Here is a 21,282-nt window from a genome sequence, read left to right on the forward strand (position 1 = left end):
ATAGTAAGGCTTTATCACTCAGTTTCGAGTCACACATTGCAGAACACAGCATTTGTTTTTATTGATGTTGATTGTTAATGCAGTAGTATGTGGAGCATTCATGGATGGGAATGAAGCTAGCTGCAGCCCAAAAGCCGATAGAGATTAGGGCTCAGGGAACTTCAGCAGGGCTTTCATCTATCTAAAGTTCATAGATTCTCATTCTATCGTGAAATTACACTCTGCTTCCAAAGTCTTACTCTTTTCAGCAACTGTTTCTTGGGCCACTCTGTCCTCCCCCTGTATAGCACAGAAGTTTGATCATGGTATCTAGAGAATACACAGCAATTGTTACGAAGTTTCTTATTAGTCGCTTCCTTCTTGAGGTGCCAAATGCACAGCTAAGAAGAGAAGAAAGATGACTTTGTGGTTGAAGCATGGCACAGAGAGTTCAGTGATATGGTATCTATTTCTTGCCTTTACCACTTGCTCTCTAACTTGGGTTTACTCTTAAACTGTTTAGACTGGGAGGTCATTAAAGCAAGGATTTTATTGTCCTGGGTTTTTTTTAACTTCCCATTACATGGATGAAATAGATTAGTAAGTAAAACAGGACTAGCCAATCAGCTTCCCTAGTTCTCCATCTTTTAATCTGTGAAGGGGAGACAATGCTATAATATCACTTCACAAAGCTGCTGAAAGTATTTATTCCTAGCTATTTTCAAATCATATCATGACTCTGGAAAGTAAAACAATGGATGGTAGTCAGGAAAGCCTATTTGCTTCAGCAGTGATGGGGTTTAATGGGGAAAAGCCCTCTGTAACAGCCACAGTGCTGCTGCGGGGCTGAGATATCCATGTACCGCTTTGGACAAACGCAATAGTATCTTTAGGCAAAACACATTTTTTCCGATCCATATAGTTTCAAATACAACCTCAGCATACACACTATTGATTTCTGATGACATGACTGTGTCAGTCAGGAGCATGAAGAAGCATCCTGAGAGATTCTGGCAGAAATATTGGTGCAAACATAACATCAGCAGCACTGTTTGCTCATGAGATATAGTTTTACTATTTATTATGCACAATAACTGTGCCCACAAAAGATTTACTTGTGCAGTGTGATTCTACTGTGCATTCTACTACAGACACACCACAAGCAATGTGCACAGAATAAAACCAGGCAAAAAACAGAGACCGCACCTTACACCTATCAAACCTGGACCATTGTTTCAACAGGTTAAAAAGTAACCCCTGGTTAATCACTGATTAAAGAACCCCATGCCATTACACTTACCGACATCAGCACCACTGAGAGCTTTCCCTAATGGCCAGGGTCTCATATCAATTATCTTTCCGTTGATGCTGAGTGACTGGATGCAGCCCTGAAACCCACGATTGGTGCCTGTGGCCCTGACCAGCCAGTACACACTGGGAGCACCGCCAACGTAGAAAGGAGTCTGGAACGTAATCTTACTGTATTGGCCCTGCAGGGAAAACAGAGCACAACACTCTGTGTAACAGATGTAACATAGGATATTAAGCCACAGTCATTACAATAAATTTTTTTCCTTCCACAAAGAATTGTATCAGGGAATAAGCGGGTTGCTTACTGGTAATTCCTCTCCATTAGTCATTCCTCAAATCAGTCTACCATTTTAAATAAACTTTTTTGCACCTGCATCCATCTGACTACTACAAGCACAATAACAAACTTAAAAATCACTATGTTTTGAGGAGAGATTGTGATATGACTTTTGCTGCAATTTCTTCCTTTACTTTTGCCAAAATTGTTTGTCTTCTAAACATTAAGCCCTGAAGGACAGAGACCAATGTGATATTGCCTTTTGGACAGAAACCAGCAAGTGTTTACCATTGAATAATAATGAAATGACAAAAAACAAGAGTAAAAAAAAAAAAAAAAAAAAACCCAAGAAAAGGCAAAAGCCAATAAAATTACCACTTGAGAAGAGTTCTGCTCACTTTGCCAGTGCTAAATTTAGTGCCCACCTTTCCTGAGGGGCATTAACAAGCCTACAGAAATGTACACATACAAGTTTACTAGCACTGCTACAGTGCATAGGAAAGAACAAAAAATATCAAAAAGCAACAGAACCTTTTTGGACCATTGCATCAAACTCTATGCTATTGTGGGCAACAGAGTCACAGTTCCTTTCAGGGTCAGTTTTAACCAGTGTGTGCTTGAGACACCACTGACCTTTAGTTTAAAAGCTTTCTGGATTTTTCATCCCTGCCCTGCCCCCATAGTGTTTTAAACAATAAATTATATCACCATAGCCTATGTTTATTTGGCTAAATAAGATAAAGTTATTGAGTCTGCAGGTATTCACTTGCACAGTTCACTGCAGAAACTGCACACGTCTCCTGATTCACATGTGCCCTTTGTGTAGCATTGGAAACAGAGAGCAATACTACAGACATTGAAATTATTTTCTCTGTCATTTCCAGCTGATGAGAACTCAATGCAGTGCAATTCTTTTTCCCTTCAGTGCTTGCACATGAAAGTGTACAGTAATAAGATGACTGAAGCTGCTTTTTTTCAGGGCTAGGAATGACATGCTAATAGTGATCATCAAAGGAAAGGCATCTGAAACAATCTGAAACTACCTTTTCTTCCAGTGCCTAATTTCACTTCTGTTTTCTGGCCACAGATGAGCAATATTTTACCCTGTAAGCCTTGTATGAACTTACTGGTGTTAACATAAGTCAGGGCAGAATGTCTATTTCCATTACTCTGTTTAAATCTGTCTCCAGGATATGCATCTAATTACACTTCTGTATACAAACCTTGTGTGGCTATATACATATTATACATAAATATATATACTTGCATGCCCATATGGATCTAATTTTTATGTCTGAAGAAGCAAAGCAGCTCTCTGAGGCTAAAAAAGAAAGCAGGCAGGGACAGCAGCTGAACAATCTAGTAAACTTCTAACAGCAGCCTCTATCTGAGACTAGCAAAGAGTAGCAGAAGGGTGGCAGAGCAAGCGTGGAAGACAACAGGAAAACTGTAGTGGGATTTGGGGATATTTATCTTTGTGATTTCTAGACTACATATTTGGAAGAGTAATCTGTACACTGGTACTAGTTCACTAAATGTCCCAACACTGATGAATAAAAATGCACTTTCTAAATCTAATCAGACTTCTGGTAGCAAGAAAAAAGTTGTCATCATAACTTTGAGATGGTCCAAGGTTGAGCTGCAGGGGCAGGATTACTGACCTGAGATTTTCCTGTCACGGGAGCATTGTTGTCCATCCTGAGCCAGCCATTCACCCCATCTCTGAACAACGTGACACTGTGCCAGTTCCCCAGCTTGATTTTGTTTTCACTCGTTATGACTCCAACTCCAGTGCCACAGTTGAACCTGGGAGCAGGAGACAGAGAGGGCAAGGTGACAATCTCGCAATAATCAAATAACCAAAAGTCATTTTTAGACTCCAAATATTCCTTTTGCACTTGGGAACCTCTCTGTTCCACACTGCATATAAGCACAGGAAAATCAGACAGCAGGTCTAGTATATCTGTTCTAAGTTTCAAACTTCATCATCTGTCTTCCTACCGTGGAGAAGATTTTGCATTCTCTGACCATACCGACTGCATTGCAAAGTTTGCCAACAGCTGAAACTGTTTCAAGATGGAGGGTATTACAATCTGAGTTCCTGCTATCACAGTAATTTCTCCTGGGAATTTTTCTAGCTACCTTGTGAAAGGCAGTGCTACATTAATAACTCAGCTACTGTATTTGAAACTCAGTACTCATTGACAAGAAGACCTCCAGGAGAGTCTCTGTGGAGCTGATTGCGCACAAAATGTGCCACTTTGCCCATCTGCCACGCAGTGCAAGTGAACAAAAACACTACCTAAGGCACATCACCCACTTTCCTATTCCCCACTTTCAAAGCACTCATTTTCCTAAGTAAGGAGATCCTGGAGATACTCTTTCACATCCTTCATATCCATCGGACTGCAAGAAACCCTCTCCTTCATTTAAAAAACCTGCAACTGTCATCTAAACAAGCGATACAAGATGAAGTTCCTGGCCCCTTTCTGGATTTTCATACATTATCTGCAAGTCTTTTGCTGCAAAACAAAAACATTGACTATGCACCCCTCGATATACCATCACCTCAGCAAATATAGCAGCTCACTGGGACTTCTGATAACATAGCAATGAGGCCCAGACTAACGTCTTGAAGAAAACTGATCATTTTGCCTTTACACTGAGGTCTGAATATAACAGTTAACAGGGTACAAGTTCACACACTAAAGAAGGATGAGAGAAAAAAGTATTAAAGAATTTTTAAATTAAATTACATTGTCCATTTTGTGCACTGCATGGAGCAGAAGGCAAAGACACTGCAGATATTCATCACATATAGCAGTCCCAGGAGGCAGAAATGGCTCTTTCTCTTTACATCAAATTAGGATGGAAGTTTTACCTGAACTGGAGGCTACGCCGGATGATTGCCAGTGACATAAAATCACCACGACCATGTTCATTTTCTCCACAGTATAGCAGCAAACCACCTTCTGATTCAGCCTGTAATCATTGTATCAACATGAAAAATCAAAGTCTAAGCCTCAGCATAACAGATAAAAGCAAGCAGCAGTGGGGAACTTTTCTCTAGAAAGGGTCAGCATTTTTCAGATCGAGTTTTTAACTAGCAGAATCAGAAATTGGTTGATCAATTTTGAACCCTGAACCTAGAAAATCACTGCCTTAAGTGGTTTAAGACCATCTACTTACAGTATGATACTATCAGACCTGAAAAAAAAGCCTGAAAGTACCAAAGACTGTTATACATGTTCCATGTGAGACTTCTGAGCACAAAGTCTAGCAAGAATGTCCTAGCAAGCCTGTTAAGTGTAGCCACATTGAACTTACTGAACATGAATACATACACCCTACTTTACATGTTCTGTGAGCCTGACACTCTTCAAGATGAACAACTCATGCTGGCAGCACTTCTCCATATGTGCATAACGGCTGACACAGCGGCTTTTTGCAGCCATCCTGCATTTTAAAGTGACAAACTGCCAGCAGAGTGTTACATCACCACATAAGGCAACAGACTGCTGCTGCTCTAGTGACAGTCTCACACCCAGGCTGTGAAGCTGGTGAGTCTGCCTTTTTGTGGGAGTAGGGATGCATCCAAGAGCTCGGCCACCCTCCCTACAGGCAGTCTCACCAGTTCTGTCCCTAAACAGAATTAACCTAAGCCAGACCTGTATTTTAAGTAGTAAGGTATCCTGAATATATTAGCTGGTGTCTCAAACTTCACAGGTGGAAAATAATGTGCACTTAAATCCTGGAGGACGGAAGAGTAGCTCTGAATACAGGATAAGGTGTTTTGCTCTGTATGACAGGATCATAGTTTCTTTTAAGAAAAGATACTACATCCCACTTCCAAACTCCAATTCACAAAAATTCCGTGTGTACTTCAGCCTGTAGCTCTTTCACGTGGCTATAACCTTGCCAGCGTACATTGCCGTTAGTCCACAACACCAGTATTATTAGTCCCAGGAATTCTCTCATGCTGTGCCTAGCAATAACAGATGCAAACATTTTAGCTGCTTACAAACTTCATTTACATTCACTGAAGGTTAAGCCAGATCTTTACAGATGAAGGTTATGTACAGGTTCACCACAATTACATTACGAGCTATACTGAAGCTGTTATTTTGCTATTGTCCATTGCACTAGAATAAGTAAATAAAATTTAAAACTCCAATGTGAGCTTGGAATTGCTCAAACTTACTCTGAACTCAAGGGTAATTTGAAATGTCTGGTAGGATTTTTTCAGTGGTTCAAAGGTGATATATGAGTAGCCAGAGAACTGAGGATACTGGATGCTGATGTCTGAAAAGCAAAGAGAGAAGCCTGTTATTTAGCAGCTTTTTCCCATATAAAAATCAATATACGCATTTAGTACTAGATAACATCAGGTGGAAATGAAAGGAAGAGTTCCTCCAGAGGCCATTATTCAGCAGCAGTCAACAATCAGTTAACCTCTTGCCTTGTCCTCCCACCACTTTTCACAACTAATTCCTTTATTCCCAAGGACCTGGTGAACTTGGAAAGAAACAGGATACTGAGGGCCAAATACTGTTCAACAGTTTAATCATAGGCTTCAGAGAAAATTTCTCCAGATTTTCATCCTTGTTACAGAAGACAGAACCCATCAATTTTGTATTTATCTTCTTTTAAGAATTCATTTAACAAAGAGAGAACAAAGTAACTTTCTGTTTGGCAGGATTACGAAAACATATGCCGGAAGTGTGGCTCAATTCAAGGCTGCATTAGTCACTGCTGCTCCATAGCTGCTGCACTGAGCATCTGGAGAATCACTGGATGTCTCATAACAGCCCAGCAGCTTCCAGCACTTCCCTCAAGTTAGCTCAGGGCAGAGGCTGAAGAGAGTGATGGGAAGAAGAGGGTCCCTGTAGGTACCTCTCCATCCCTGGTTGCAACAGTGGCTCTTCTCATTGGTCTTGTCCACTGGCATTATCAATGCTCACTCTTCATTGTCTTATGTTATTCCCTGACCCTGAGAGACAATGAAAATAAGACATGTCTTACTGCTCCCTTTGCAGCTAATTTCCCTAAGAAGCACTGAGGACAGACACAGTTTCAGGCCTGAATTCTTATTTTTGCAGCGGATTTAAGTCTAATGAGGAGTCCTATTTCTCTTAGCTATTTGAATACTGAGTGTGGTTTTTTTGCATATTTGCATCTGGATACAGTTCTCTCAGCTTTTTTGTTTGCAAGGCATACATTTTAGGCTGAGGTGAAGAGGACCAGTGCTATAAAACTGAATGCAACATCAGCAAAGAGCAAGCCCTGATCACAAGCAGAACTGACTGGACCAGAGTACCATGCAGCTGTTGATTGTGAAGAGAAGTCTGTTTCCATTCAGACTAATATACTATTTAACAATACTGGCTGCTGAAGAGAAATTCAGTACAAAGGAATATTGGCCCATGGTGCTACTACTTACTAAGGAATAACACACTCTCCAGTGAAAAATGGTGGGTTTGGACTGATGTTAACAAACCCGCTCTGCAAGTTGTATACAGCTATGTCAGTTCAAATAAATCCTCAACTCTTCATATTTGATCAAGGCCTAAAATCACATCTGCAGCTGTTTCATGTCACTGAGTCACAGCAGATTGTTTTCAGAATGAGACCTCTTTGCTCCAGCACTCCAGTTTGAAGAAGACAAAACACTCTCAGTGTCTGTAACCCTGATGCATGACACTGGGCATCATGAAGGTCTAACATCACCCTGTTGAAGATACATGTGTCCCTGGTACTCTGCTGTGTGGCAGGGTCTTGGCAGGTCAGATGAGCATGCAGAGGGATGGACGGATCAGCTCTTCTTTGGCAGGAGGGATAGCACCACTATAACCAAGAGGACGCTATCTTTGTGTGAGTTCTGGCATTCATCTGACCCCTTGGTTGCCAAATCAGAAGAAAAATTACTCTGAGGGGAAAAGTGTAACCTGCTTATGGCATGGTGAGGGAGCTGGACTGGCTTACCAGGTGATCTGCTCAGCATTAACTCTGCTAAAGGATGAGTTTAGGTTTCCAAAGGGAGAGATCAAGAAGACAATGAGGGAAAAAGAAGCAAGATGGCCTCCTTCAGCTCAGCAAGCTCTTGTCCTGGCTCAGATGCCTTAAAAGAAGGCAAAAGGATGGGTGACAAATCCTGACCGGGACAAATATACCCAGACTGCAGGTCATGCTTTCTGAACTGGGAAGAGGGTTTTATTCCTCTCTTTCCCCTGTCTGCCTGACATGAGTGCTGGGGTTACCACTTCAGCACTTCTGCCCTGCAGACAATGGGGAAAGCCTCCTCTGGTGGTACTTTTACAACGGGAGCTTTGACTCACATCCCTCCTGCAGGACCAGCATCATCCAACAGACCACACTAGAAATGGGAGTGGTTCAGGGCTCCAGCTGGTGACAAAAGGCAAGCATGAAAGGAGGGTTGAATATCTCTGCTGGAAGCTGTGGATGCCACAATGGACCCTGTCACACCCAGGTGACTACCAACATATGTGGCTTCATCACCCCCTCACTCTTAGGGGGAAAGAGGATTAACCTCCCCTCTGTACCTTCACACAACTTCTGCATTCAACTTTATTAAAGAATAACTTTTTCACCCCTAACCAAGGAAAAAGAAGAAAAGGGGATGATGTCTGAAATGGGATGTGGAAGTTGCTGCTATCCTTAGGGATCCATTAAACCCAGCTGGCTGCTTCCAAAGTGCGCTGTGGTTGGTTCCTTGCTTCAGACAAAGAGGAGCCAGCAGCAGCAGGCACACAGACACCTCACCTTCCGCACAGGTCTCTCCTCCTTTTCCCAAGTTGCAGTGGCAGCGGGAGCCTCCCCGGTCGTAGTCATTGATGCAGAAGCTGTCCACAGAGCACACGGCCTCGTCGCAGGACAGGTCGAAGAGCCGCGAGGCAGAGGACATGCTGCCCCTCCTCGCTGCCCAAGCTGTGGTTGCTCTCGCTGTGGTGGAAGGTCGTGTGGTGGTGGGAGTGGAAGTAGTGGGTTCAAAAGTGGTTGTAAGGACCCGGGACAGGAGCCTGGAACTAGATCCTGGCGCAACCTTAGTTTTGACCAGGAATTTTCTGTTGCCTCCTTTAATAGCAGGAAGTGGTCTGAGCTTAAAGGAAATAAAGAAACACCAATTCAGTAAAACCTAAAATGCTATAGGGAAATGAAATAAATACCTTTCAAGATACAGATCTGAGGAAATGAACTCACCCTCAACAAAGAAAATGAAGCAACCACATCACTATATCTGAGCACATAATATCAGATATTAAATTACCTGACAGGACCGGACACTTTAAAATATCAATACTATAAAGAAAACAGAAGTGCCAAAATGAAATCTTGAAATTTACCTCTTCGATATAAATGTCATAGTCTGAATCATCAACATCAAATCCATCACCATCACCAGTCACTGTGTCTGTGATGTACCGATGCCCATAGCTTCCACTTCCTAACTCTTCAGAGCCTAAAAAGACATAACTGGCACATTCAGTTCATATATTTTTTTCTCTTTACACACAGCAATTCCGACCTTACCACCCTCCAGTTCACAACGCTTAAATCTGAAGTAACGTCATTGTTCGTCCTGTACAGACAATGCAAATGTCAGCCTGAAGATGGGAGATGCTGTCCAAGTGATGTCCACACAACTTAAAACAAAGGCAAGGCCTCCATTAAGTCACTTTTTAGGTGATTAAACAAACAAAGCAGGCAAAGCTCAGTTCTCCCTCTGCAAACTGACTTTTATTCATCATTCTCCCAGGACAAAATTTCTGAGTTTTTTCAGCATGGACAACATTTTAGTGACTAAATAGTTTTTAGGTCAAGCTTTTCCCTTTTATAAATACACAGTTCTACATCTGCCCTACCAGCAACCAAATAAACTGTAACAGCAAAAGAGACGCACAAAGGTAGGGCATGCTCTGCTTAGGATGTAATCCACCTCCACTGACCCCAAAGCTCCTGAAATTAGCATCCTAAGTGTATTGTTAGACTATTTTTTAAAATGGAATTTAACACCTTGAAAAATGAAACATGCAAAAACATCTTAACTCAGAGGGTAGTTGGGCATGGGAACAGGCTCCCCAGGGAAGTGGTCACAGCACCAAGCCTGACAGAGTCCAAGTAGCGTTTGGACAACACTTTCAGGTACATCATGCATTTATTGGGATTGTCCTGTGCAGAGCCAGGAGTTGAACTTAATTATCCTTGTTGGTCCCTCACAACACAGGATATTCTATGATTCTATGACCATGTGTTTTTCATGTACATAATCTGCTTCTGTCTCTCCCTGGAGCTCTGAACTCTGCAACAAAGGACTCTGGGCTGGGAATGGATAATTTTAACAGTAAGGGGATCCTCCTAGAAAATATCTGTATTTTCTGCACTTTACAGTGCAAATTCTACTTAAACATTGATTTGCACTTTTTAGCTATTAAAATTTACCAGAAGTCATGAAGAAATATACTAAAAGCAACCACATCGCTACAGTTACTTATCATTTCAGCAAGGTTAAAAACAGACATTTTCTAACCATTAAAACAACAGACTTATATATCTGCCTTTTCCATAAAGTATTTTCTCATCACTTAAAACCAGCATAGGTAACCCTCGCTTTACAAAGGCTCTGTAAGGAGCTGACTACAGCTGCTTGTTTATTTTAGCAGTCAGAAGATGTCCATATTTTCTGGTAGCTAGCAGGTCCTTTATACTGCAAGGTGCAGAGACGCAAAGTCTTGCTAGGCACTGCCTGTCTGCGGAAAGGAGACTCAGAAAATGCCACTTGATGGTAGTGAGAAGTACTTCACTACCAGTACTAAACAACCCGAAGGAGCCAGAGAAAGCTCACGAGGCTCAGCAAACTTTCAGAAGAAGCAATGTGCACCCAGTGCTATTGGGCTGCTTGAGTCAGTCTGACTGGGGTCAGCCATCTCTCACCCCGGTGGACAATAAAGCAAAAGTATTTTTCTGACCTCATAGGGGCGGGAGTGCACTTATCTAAATCGTTTTGTACTCTTTTCTCCTATGCTGTGACTGCAACGCAGAAATCTCAGCAGACAGTTATGAAATCAAGCGTTATGTGCACCAGATATGAACATGTGCCCTGCCTGGCTCACTGGCCACACTCCATACGCCCTGTGGGAGTTACTTATCAATGGGGTTTGCATGTTACATCAGCATACAGAAAAGTTGGAGGCAAATGAGTAGAGGCAATGAGGCATACACACTTGCAACCAAAACAGCATGCTAGACTGGGATAGAATATGGATAAGTCTTTTCACTCTAGCATGTAAAGCTAGTAATCTGTAAATAATACTGTTTGGCTGTACTTTAAACATTCAGCACCAAGGTCTACCAAATAAGCTGAGCAGAGAACTCTTAGCTTTATGACTGGTAATGAGATGAGGTAAACTGGACGAGCTACATCCAGATTATTTCTGCTAGTGACTGTCAATGCACAGGCAAGGGATTACTGTTAGAGAATAAGACTGCACATTTATGAACCGGTCCCAATCCTGCAACCACTGGAATGAATTCCAACATATTGAAAACAATAGGTATTATCACAGTGTGAACAAAAGCCCTTACTCCTCATATTCACTTTTACAGTCACTCAGGTTAATCACCTTCCAGGATAATTTTACTCCAGGCAGGAATGTAGGAAGACTAGAGTAGAGTAGAATAGAAAATTATTCTGTTGGAAGGGACCTATGATGATTGTCTAATCCAGGTGCATCTTCTACACATAATTGCATCAGAATCCCCTTCTTTGGAAACAGTGATTCTATAAGAATGCATTTCTACAAAGAAATTTCTCTGTGTAAAACTTCAAACATAAACATTACAAATATGATTTGCAGGTTAAGAGAAACCATATCAAAGAAGCAGAGCCCAGCATTAACTCAGCTCCCAGCAGACGCAGCAATTTTCAACTCATTAGGAGAGTGTTTCTTTTAAGTCAAGCCTGTGCTATTACTAATTGCCTTTGTATTATGTATCTGAAAGTATTTCAGAGCTAATTTAGTTCTTCTAATAAATGAAACTGTAATTTACCTAAGAGCAGTGAAAGCCAAAAGATAATTTGGAAAAAAAAAGGAAAAATCACAATCATTTGTCAGGGGAAACAATCCAATCTGTATTCAAACAAGCTGTGATATACAAACTCCATTTTCTAACTTAGAAGTCATAAGCTACAACAACATCTGTTATAGTCCAAATGCTGTCATATTTTCTCTCTTTTCAGTCAAACTATTGGCTTAGTGGGATGTAGGTTCAATAAGAGTGCCATATCTTCATGAATATTTTGTATGAATATATATATATTCTATATATGAATATCTTTATATTCATACACATACACACCAGTTTTACGGAAGTGTAACTCTCCTGATTTGAGTTGAGTTATCACTAAAGTACATTAATAACTACCAGCATGCAATGAGACATGGTAACGTAGGCTGGCAGTTCCCCAAGCAGCAGGTGTGCTACTTTCATCTGGGAGATCAAAATGTTCCGTGCTTTTCCAACAGAAGACCCTAGGAGACAAAATGTACCCACTATTTTAAACCAGAGAATGACTCCTTTCACATTATTGAACTGGTACAACATTTGGAGCCTGGAGAGAGCAAAGAAGGTGACTTATTGTGTTTGGTGAAAAGACTGCTCTGAGGCCTCTCTTCAAAGACCTTCAGGATGTAAGTTTAGCACCACCAGAAAAAATGTAACTTCAGAAGGTGCCCTAGTATCCATAGGTCTCTAGCACTGCCCCAAATCTCCAGTTGTACCCCTTCCTGGCTCTACCTATCTGAGTTTCAGCCAGCACACCCTCCTTTGCTCTACCCACTGATCTGTGAGCAGTTTGGGTAACTCCTAATGCATCCAGGAGCAATGCAGTCATGGAATGCACTTGCTTCTGATTACGCCCTTATACAGGTGAGTACACACACGAATGACGAGATGTAAGCCCATTGGCTTCTCAGTTGCATTCTTCTTCCTTACCCCTGGCTTTTGCTCCCTGGACATGGCATGACAGTTACATGTGATATGATGTGATAAAACTACAGGATAAACAAAATGAAAGAAATTAACAGGTCCTTTTGTAGAGAAACCCCCACATCACTGTGGTGCTTTAGTGCAGAGTTCATCTCATAATGGGTGGCAAATCAGGGACAATTAAGCAAAGTGGTACTCTGCAAATACCAAAACAAGACTGAAGAGATTATAAACATGCTATATTTAATTAAATACGTTAGAGTGTGGAAGGAGATGAAGTCTGATTAAGACCCTCTACTAGGTCCTATAATCCTGTTCTGTAATTAATTGAAAAACTCGTGGGGGTCATGAACCATAGCCTCTTTCCAAATAATCAGGGATTAAGTTATATTAAAGAAATCTTTCTCAAAACAAATAGAAAGCCACATAAACTTTTGTTTTGCTCATTAGGTTGCCACCAGCATGCTGATGAGACACAAGAGAGTGTAGGAGGCAGAGCAGGGGGCACTGCAACATGGGCAGGTTGAATGGAAATGTTAAGAGACTGACTGCCTTCATGCAGAACCCTTCACAAGTCTAAATCAAATACACATCAAGAGTATTTTAATGTGACTTTTGTGCTTCTCAGTGACTCACAGTGAGATGCTGCGTATCACTTGGCCTGTCCCTTGCTTTTTGTCCCTGTCCCTATAACTACCAACACCGCTTTTGCAAAGCCTTTGGAGATCATAGTTCTGTGGAAAACCTTCTCCATTTGCATTTTCTAAGACATATCACTATCATTTAAATCAAGGTTTGGGTAGAGACTGCTCTTTTCCTGTGCCTGAGCCACAGCTGACACATTTAAACTCCGTACAGAATATTTAAGCACCTGTGCCAATGCCTGGCTCAGAGTGAGCCTGGCGGTGACAGCCAGGACCAGAGGAAGGGATGTGCCCCAACTAAGCAGACACTTCTGTCATGTTTTCTGTGGAGACAAGCAGGAGGGTATTTTTAACAGAAGACGCTTCCTTTGTTGGTCTGGCAAAGCCCAAGGCTGGTGACCTTCCAGGCACAGTGCAAACCCCATCTGTTTCCCGAGGAGGTGAAGGGTATTTAAGCAATGCAGATGATGACACTTTGTTTGATTCTTGGGGAGAGTTTATTTGTTGTTTCTAAACTGAGCATGTGCAACTTTTAAATTTCCAGTGAATTGTCCTTGACACATTGAAAGATCTGACTTAACAAAACCCCAACAACCCTATAAGTGAAATACCCACAACCTACAACTGTAATTAAGAAAGGTAACAAAAAACTGATTTATTACATCATTTCTGTCTAGAAAAAAATTAATGAAACCAAATCACAAATAAATGAGAGCCCTTGGGGGAAACTTGCCCTCTCTTTCATCCCTGAAAATGGAGCAATAAACCAAGTATATATTTTTTACTAGGTAAGTGGGTAACTGCTTATAATCAAGGCCACATGTTCTATTTTCAGACCCTGGGAGGTCTGTCACATTAGGTGATACTGTCAGCATCCCTTTAAAGGAGCAAATAAAGACAATGTTTTCCTACACAGAACTGAAACAATGCAGTCAAGAGTACTGCAAAGCCACCTACCTTTTAAAAACAAAATGAGAGAATTATCTGTGAGAATGAGATAAGCCCCAGCAGAAAACATCCCCAAGTAGTGTGGCCTCATCTCTACCTCAGCCTTCCTAGAAGAGCTGCAAGAAAATCTGTGCAAGGCAATACAGACCCTGAAGTTCCACTGCATTTGAGGTAATGCTGGGAATTTATTATTCATTTGAAATAAGCATCAGAAAAGCACTAATTATTTCAAGTCAGGCACAAGCATCCAGCATATACAAGCATAAAGCTACAAATTCTTGAAATCCAAACACACTAAGGTGCTTAGGTGCCAGCTGTATGTGAACTAAGTGTAATGCAAAGGAGCCAGTTATTGTATGAACTTCTGCCAGCTTCCTGAAATATTTCAGGTATTTCTCAAGAATACACAGGTAGTCATAAAAATAGCATCAAAAATCTATGGCATGTGGCATGTTTCACTGTTTAGATTGGAGGAGGAACTGTGGTAATAATGAAGACAGTAATTCTTAGGATATGCACCCTGAAGAATAAAGATGCTTCAATTTCAGAGATGCCAACTGTCTGACACCTTTTCGGCAACAGTAGGTGACTTAGAGGTATCTGCTGGCGCTTTAAGACTGTCAAGCAACTGGTGCCACCTGAGATGCATTACCTGAGACATTCCCAGAGGATTATCAGGTGTCTGTGAGATGCCTGGGAGGCACATCCTGCAGTGACTGCTGAAAACCAGGGAACCCAGAGGACCTCAAATACACTGAACATTTATGCTTGAGCAACTGAAGTGAGTCATTAACTGTCCAAAGAACTGGGCTTTTTGACTACTAGAAGTGGGAAAATGCCTTCAGATACATAATGTGAATTAGGAGTAAGTTGGTTGCCCTTGAGTTTAGCATGCTGTTTTTTGTTTGTTTCAAGAAACCTATCAGTGGTTTAAATCATTCTTCAGGGTTTTTTAGTGCTTTGGGGAAAATTAAATGTTCAGGCTATGTACAGCTTTAATCAAGAGCATTTTTTCACAACAGAAGTTTAGGTTTTCTACTAATTCACAATGTACTTGTGTATCTGGTTAACATCAAACCAGTCTCCTACATAGACATCACAACTAAAGACAAGTGAGAGCTGCTGTCAGCTACACTATCATCTCAGCTACACTCCCCCGCCCCCAGAAAGCCACAGAATTTATTTCTAAAGGCATGCATCCTCCAATACTTTTGAACACCACTTCTTGCTCTGCAAAAAGCTAGTTATTGTGAGGACAGGTATCCACAAGGTGACACAGGCTTTCAAGTATAGTGGCTGTGCACAGTTTTTAAGCCTATTTTCAAAATCCACCCTGTAAACCTAGAGTAGACTGGCAAAGGAACAACACTTGCATTTGCAAAGGGCCCAGAGTTTGCCAAAGTAGCCCCAAGTACAAGTGACCTGATGCGAGGCTGGAGCACATTACAGACACGACACAGCCCTGCGTTGAAGGAGCTCTGCCCCTCATGAGGGTCTCTGTCCAAGCCCTGACAGCCCGTTAGTGCAGGGAAACCAGCCTCTCAGCCACTGCAGTACCCACGTGCCTGCCTTGGACTGGCACAGAATTTTTAAGCCCATTCAGAGAGAAGTGAAACATGCATAATGCATTGACTTTTCAGATCTGATCCAGGCCCAGAGAACCAAGCTCATGTACCCTATGAAGCTCTCCAGAAATCAGTGCTTATACACACTGGTTGTGAATTCGATTCCAACTTCTAATGACAGAAATCCAGGCCTCTGCAGAACATGCAGCTTCCAAAGGCAAAGTGCCTTCTCTGGACTACTGTAGTAATAAGCAGAGCATGAAGACGATTCCACCCTTATTAACAGAGCTAAACACTTTATCTTTTCTGACCGAAGGATGCAATCACCTACATCCAAAGATAAACAAAACACCAAGGAGCACACATGTGTGCCTGAGGCAGCAAGAGTTGATCCCAGAGGATCGAGGGAAGGAGCAACCCCAGAACACACTGCACCTTCAGACTTTTCACAAATATTTACTTCAGGATTTAAACTTATGAGTTCAGCAGCCCTAGCAAACTACATGCCAACTGTTTAAGTGACTGAATTTATGACAGAGGAATAAAAAGAATGGAAACTACCTTGTAAGAGTCAGTGAAAACAAGGATTCCAAGATAAGGAGGCAATTTAGAAATAAATCCTTAGAGGGTCACACTGGTAGATCACTAAACCTGTTGTCCACATTTCTGCAGCATGCAAAATCTTCTTGCAGAGCTCACAGTTCCACCTAAATATTCACTGCTCATTTTCTGCTAGTTAATTAAAGTTGATTTGCAAGTGAGGGGGGAGAAAAGAAAAAAAGTCAGTTTTTCTGCTCTTTTTTATAGTTCATTAATCTGCTCAAATTTTATTCAGGCATATTCTTTTGTGGTATTCCATCCCCTATAAATGCCTTCAAAACTGGAACTTAAAAGTACTGATACACTTTTTTATATAAAAATTTGAAACATTAAGGATATAGCCCAGATAGTTCCCATAATTTGCCAGTTTTGGCTCCCTTTCCTCCATTGCTTCTCTTTGTGGCATTAGTTTTCTCTGTTTGAAAGATGCGATTTGCACGATTCCCAACACCCTCTGTGTTGGCTTGGTCAGGATCCTTGCATACAAGCTATGACTTTGGGTGTGATGAGGAGCAACAGCCCCTCAAAGTCAGTCCAGAGGCACACCAGCACTGGCAGAGAATTGTATACCAAGGAAGGCCAGCAGCAGCTGGACCCACACTTACTGCAATGTACATAGCCTACCTTGCTATACAAACATAAATATAACTGTTCACAAGTTGGGATTTTGATATGTTTGAATGCGTTTTCATCTAAAATTTTTGCTATGCAGCTTCTGATCAGAAAGGGAGGTTTACTTCCTTATATAATTATATTCATGATTGTGCTTAATCATTTCAGAGCCTTCCTCCGTAGAAAACAGTATAGGTTTGATTTGGTCTTTCTGAGTTGCTGAAATTATAAATGTAATATATAAGATTCAGTTTCAAAGAATAGAAAAAAAGGTGAACAATAGATTTGTCTCTCCCATTTCTCCCCATGATATTCACTTATCAGTTCTGCATGATACCAGCACAAAAGTCAGTAAGTAGTGATCCAAAAATATCTGGCAATGACCTCCAGAGCAGAGAAATGGCATGAGAGCACTGCTGCCTGGCTCTTTTTAAATCTTTGTTCATAGCTTGACTTTCACGAGGTGCTGCAAGCTCCTCAGACAGGACCGAATGGTGTCAGAATGGGGAGTAGTAGTGCCTGTGCTGGTAGAGCAACTTTTTCCATCAGCAGACCTCCACAAACTGCCCCAGATACAATTGATTTGCAGATATACTTTATTTTTATATAGCTTTAATTGAAAAATGCTGGTTCTACTCACTGAACGTTCGGATGATGTCACTCGGTGTACTGGCAGGGCTTGATCCATAGGAGTTTGCTGCTCGGACAGCAAACTGATACTTGGTATTTGGGAGAAGTCCCTTGAGAACCATGGACTCCATCTGGATCTGCTCTCTTATTACCGTCCAATTGCTGTCAAGGTCTGGCCTTGAGGATCAAACAAAGACCAGATCATAAATAATTAAAGCTTGCTGTACAAATTAACTGCCTTTAAACTTTCCTGGAAAATACATAAATAAATGAGATAGAAGTCTACTAAGTCATCACTGAAACCCTTCACTCTTAAAGGACCCAGACTGTGCAATCAACCATTACTAAGCCGTGAAGCCTGTGATATCAAAACTGGGCAATCATACAAACTCAATATTCAGATTTTGCTTATAAAGCCAAGGAGGTTATTTAAAGGACTGATTGACAAATCCAGGTCTATTTATCTGTTTCATGGGTTTTGGGCTGATAGCTTTCAAGTGGAGGTCTATTACCTGCACCTGCTTTATACCACCCGTGTGGCTGTATAAAGTAATACTTTGCAATAGTGGGAAAGATCCTGATTTATTTCTAAGAGCTTGTGCTCTAACACCAGTAAGTCACTTCAAACAAGCATTAGCAAGATGAGAATCTAGTATTTGATCTCCCAGGTAATCAGGTTAATCCACACACGCAGGGAAATCTGGATCCAAAGTCTCCTCTTCAGGAAAAACAACAAAGAAACCATAAAAACAAACAAACAAAACCAAACAAAAAACCAAAACAAACAAACAAACAACAAAAAAAAAACCCAACACTCCAATCAACCACAAAGATAACCCAAAACCCACAGAACAATCATGCAGAGAACATAACCAATATTTTGCAACAGCTTTCCTATGTCTGTCTTTGGACAATGCCTAGTTAACTCCTGATTCATACTGGAAGCCAGCTGCCAATAAATGCTTCTCTAAGTGCCATTATAATTCATCTGAAACCAGTATAACCATTCACATGACAGTTTGGTATCAAAAGTTTTAGGTTCATACACAGAGGGACATCGGAAAGGGTTGGTCTACTTTGAGAGAGTATTCTGATGTTTTCACACCATTTCCACTCTCTCTAAAAGTGGCCTCTTCTTACAAAAGAGAAAACAGAATGAGAAGCTAAACAAATACAAACAAAACAAAAATGTAAGCATTCATGCTAGGCCACCCAAAATATTAAAATTAAAGTTTATGAAAGTAAAATAGGGACAGAAATTGCTTTCAGAGAAAATTATTTCAGTGTCCTTGTGATATTTATTACAGGAAGTAAACTCCAAGTGCTCCCTGAATCTACCAGTGTTTACACAGGGCTAGCTGCAAATGTCTCCAACAGTCTTTGAATGAAAATTATAGCACAAGGCAGGCATTTTGTATTTATTTATTTTCAATTGGAAGGAAATGCCGAAGTCAATGTATGTTTTCTTTTACCAGTCAATACAAGATTTATTGATCACTGAAGTTCCATTGTTTTGTGCCAGTTTGCAAATGCAGTCACAAAGCAACAGCTCCCAGCTGCCTGGCTCCTGCAGTGGTACATAGGACACGAGTATTTCATTGTCTTACTAAAAATAAAAATAAAATCAGACAAATGCATAAGATGTAATGATGGCTAAACAGACTATCTTAAGTCACCCTCCACAACCATTTCCTGGTTGACAGTAGAGCATTTATTTTGGCTACTCTTCCATTGCTCCCCTCCTCTGAGCTTTTGATGCCTGGGCCAAAATGAAAATATATAGTGTTTTCCAAATGAAAACTGCTAACATTGCTTCCTTCCACACGCTTACTTAGTAGTGTTTTCAATTTTCCTGTACACATCCTTTTTTGGCTCCAATTCCCATCCAAAGAATTCCTGCTAGCTCAAGAGCTGCCTCACAGCCTCTTTGAAATAGACCTTGCTGATGTCTGTGCCCAAATGGAAACACACGCCTCTGATGAAGGGACCCAAAGGACACATTGCACTCTACAAAGATTCAGGAGATAACACAAACACAGGCTAGCCTTCAAATATGCTGTCTCTCACAACATTTCTTTCTGTAGTTTATAACAACGGAAATTCCTCCAAACATGTAAGCATCTGCAGCTACTTCTTTGCTACTTCTTTGCAGCTACATTCTTTGCTACTTCTCCAGAACATTCTCTGTGCAAACAAATTGGTACAAGATGAAAACATGGCAAACAGATGGGGAGAGGAACACAACAAACTCAGTTGGTGACTTATCCATGGCCAGCCAGCTCCTGGGTTCCGTAGGATGGGAACATTTTGTTGAAAACTGTCTCCATGGTTCTTCTTTTTTTGTATGTGTGTCAAATTTAATTTTGTTGCTAACTTTTACACTAGAAGGGTTCATTTTGATATCGCTTTTCCCACCTTACTGCAGCACTACATTCCCCTGCATAGGGTCTCTCTGTCACACACCTTGCAGGGCAGCTCCAGAGGTTGTAACCGTGCACGGGGAAATCAGACAACTTCCACGGACAGAGTCTGCTCTTGAAGCTACAGCTGTGCACCTCCAATGCACAAGTGCCATGCAGAAAGAATCTTGCCAGTGACCAAGTCAGACTGTTTTTGAGATAATAAATATATGGCTAAAGTCAACAGGACAGAATGGGTATAAACCAAGGGCAGAATTCTCATGCCATACGTACCCAAAATATTTGCACTATTGCTTTATGTTGTAATGTGGAGAGTGACTCGGCCTGAGAAAGGAAATCTTTCTGATGCAGCGAATGAAAATTTTCTACTCACTTGAACTTCCTTTTAAAATCACCTGGAAATGTTTTAGGAGTGAAGCACCTGCTAGCGATCCAATCTTTATAATGTTTTTGAATGTTCTTCTCTGCCGTGTTTATAATCATCTCAAGTGGCAAATTCATCTCTACAAACATTTTTTAAAAATATTCCTACAAATAATAAATACAATGACAAATACAATACATTCTCATTCACTACAAAAAAATTTTCTGTTGAATATAGCACACTATATGATATTATTTTCATTGATTATTATTATTTAACATTATTGACACTCTCTACAAAATATATCAACCCAACTGCCAGGAAAGGGAAAATGGCCAATTCTTTAAACTCAGTCTCCTGTTAGATATTCCTCTGATCATGTCTAATGTTGTTAAGCACTTCCTCCCTAATTTCTACATCTTTCACTCCTCTTTCTTCATTAATTACCTTTTCAAGGATTTAACCCTCACAGGTAGTGAGATAAATGTTGAGATATGACTGTTTGACAAAACAATCAGGAAAAAAGTATTAAAAGTATTTTCCCTGGACAGGGGGAGGTGTCTCCCTGGTCAGATCTTTTGTTTCAGGTTCTTTGCAAACAAAAGCAAACAATGACTGCCTAGTTCAGTGCAATGCTAGGGACAGATAATTCAACAGGAAATGAATTCAGGGATAGATTTTTTTTTTGGTGGTAGGAGAAAGGGAAGGCTTCAAACTGATCAAGAAATGTGCACACAACATTATGCTGAATCTGCTCCACCCTAACATCTGAATAATGGCAAATCTCCCAGTTTTATCAGCAGAACCTACCTAGTTCATTGCAGCAGACGTTTCATATCACTATCAAGATACTGAAAAATTTGCCCTGCATGCCAAAATTAATATTGAAAGATTTTGATTTCATCTACGTACCAACAAGATGAAAAGA

General features: G+C 40.9%; 1 protein-coding gene across 3 annotated transcripts in view; it reads right to left on the reverse strand.

Annotated features, from left to right (window-relative positions):
- Window positions 1-21,282, reverse strand: part of EGFLAM (EGF like, fibronectin type III and laminin G domains) — a 73,441-nt gene that overhangs the window by 24,167 nt on the left and 27,992 nt on the right. For all 3 annotated transcript variants that reach the window (XM_064643132.1, XM_064643133.1, XM_064643134.1), the window contains exons 7-13: window positions 17,581-17,747; window positions 8,929-9,044; window positions 8,348-8,684; window positions 5,769-5,869; window positions 4,449-4,549; window positions 3,229-3,373; window positions 1,280-1,469 (exon numbers count right to left, since the gene is read on the reverse strand). In XM_064643132.1, coding sequence (XP_064499202.1) covers window positions 1,280-1,469; window positions 3,229-3,373; window positions 4,449-4,549; window positions 5,769-5,869; window positions 8,348-8,684; window positions 8,929-9,044; window positions 17,581-17,747 — 1,157 coding nt within the window. The remainder of the gene's footprint in view (window positions 1-1,279; window positions 1,470-3,228; window positions 3,374-4,448; window positions 4,550-5,768; window positions 5,870-8,347; window positions 8,685-8,928; window positions 9,045-17,580; window positions 17,748-21,282) is intronic.

This window comes from Pseudopipra pipra, chromosome Z (assembly GCF_036250125.1).
Source record: "Pseudopipra pipra isolate bDixPip1 chromosome Z, bDixPip1.hap1, whole genome shotgun sequence".
NCBI classification, from domain to species: Eukaryota; Metazoa; Chordata; class Aves; order Passeriformes; family Pipridae; genus Pseudopipra; species Pseudopipra pipra.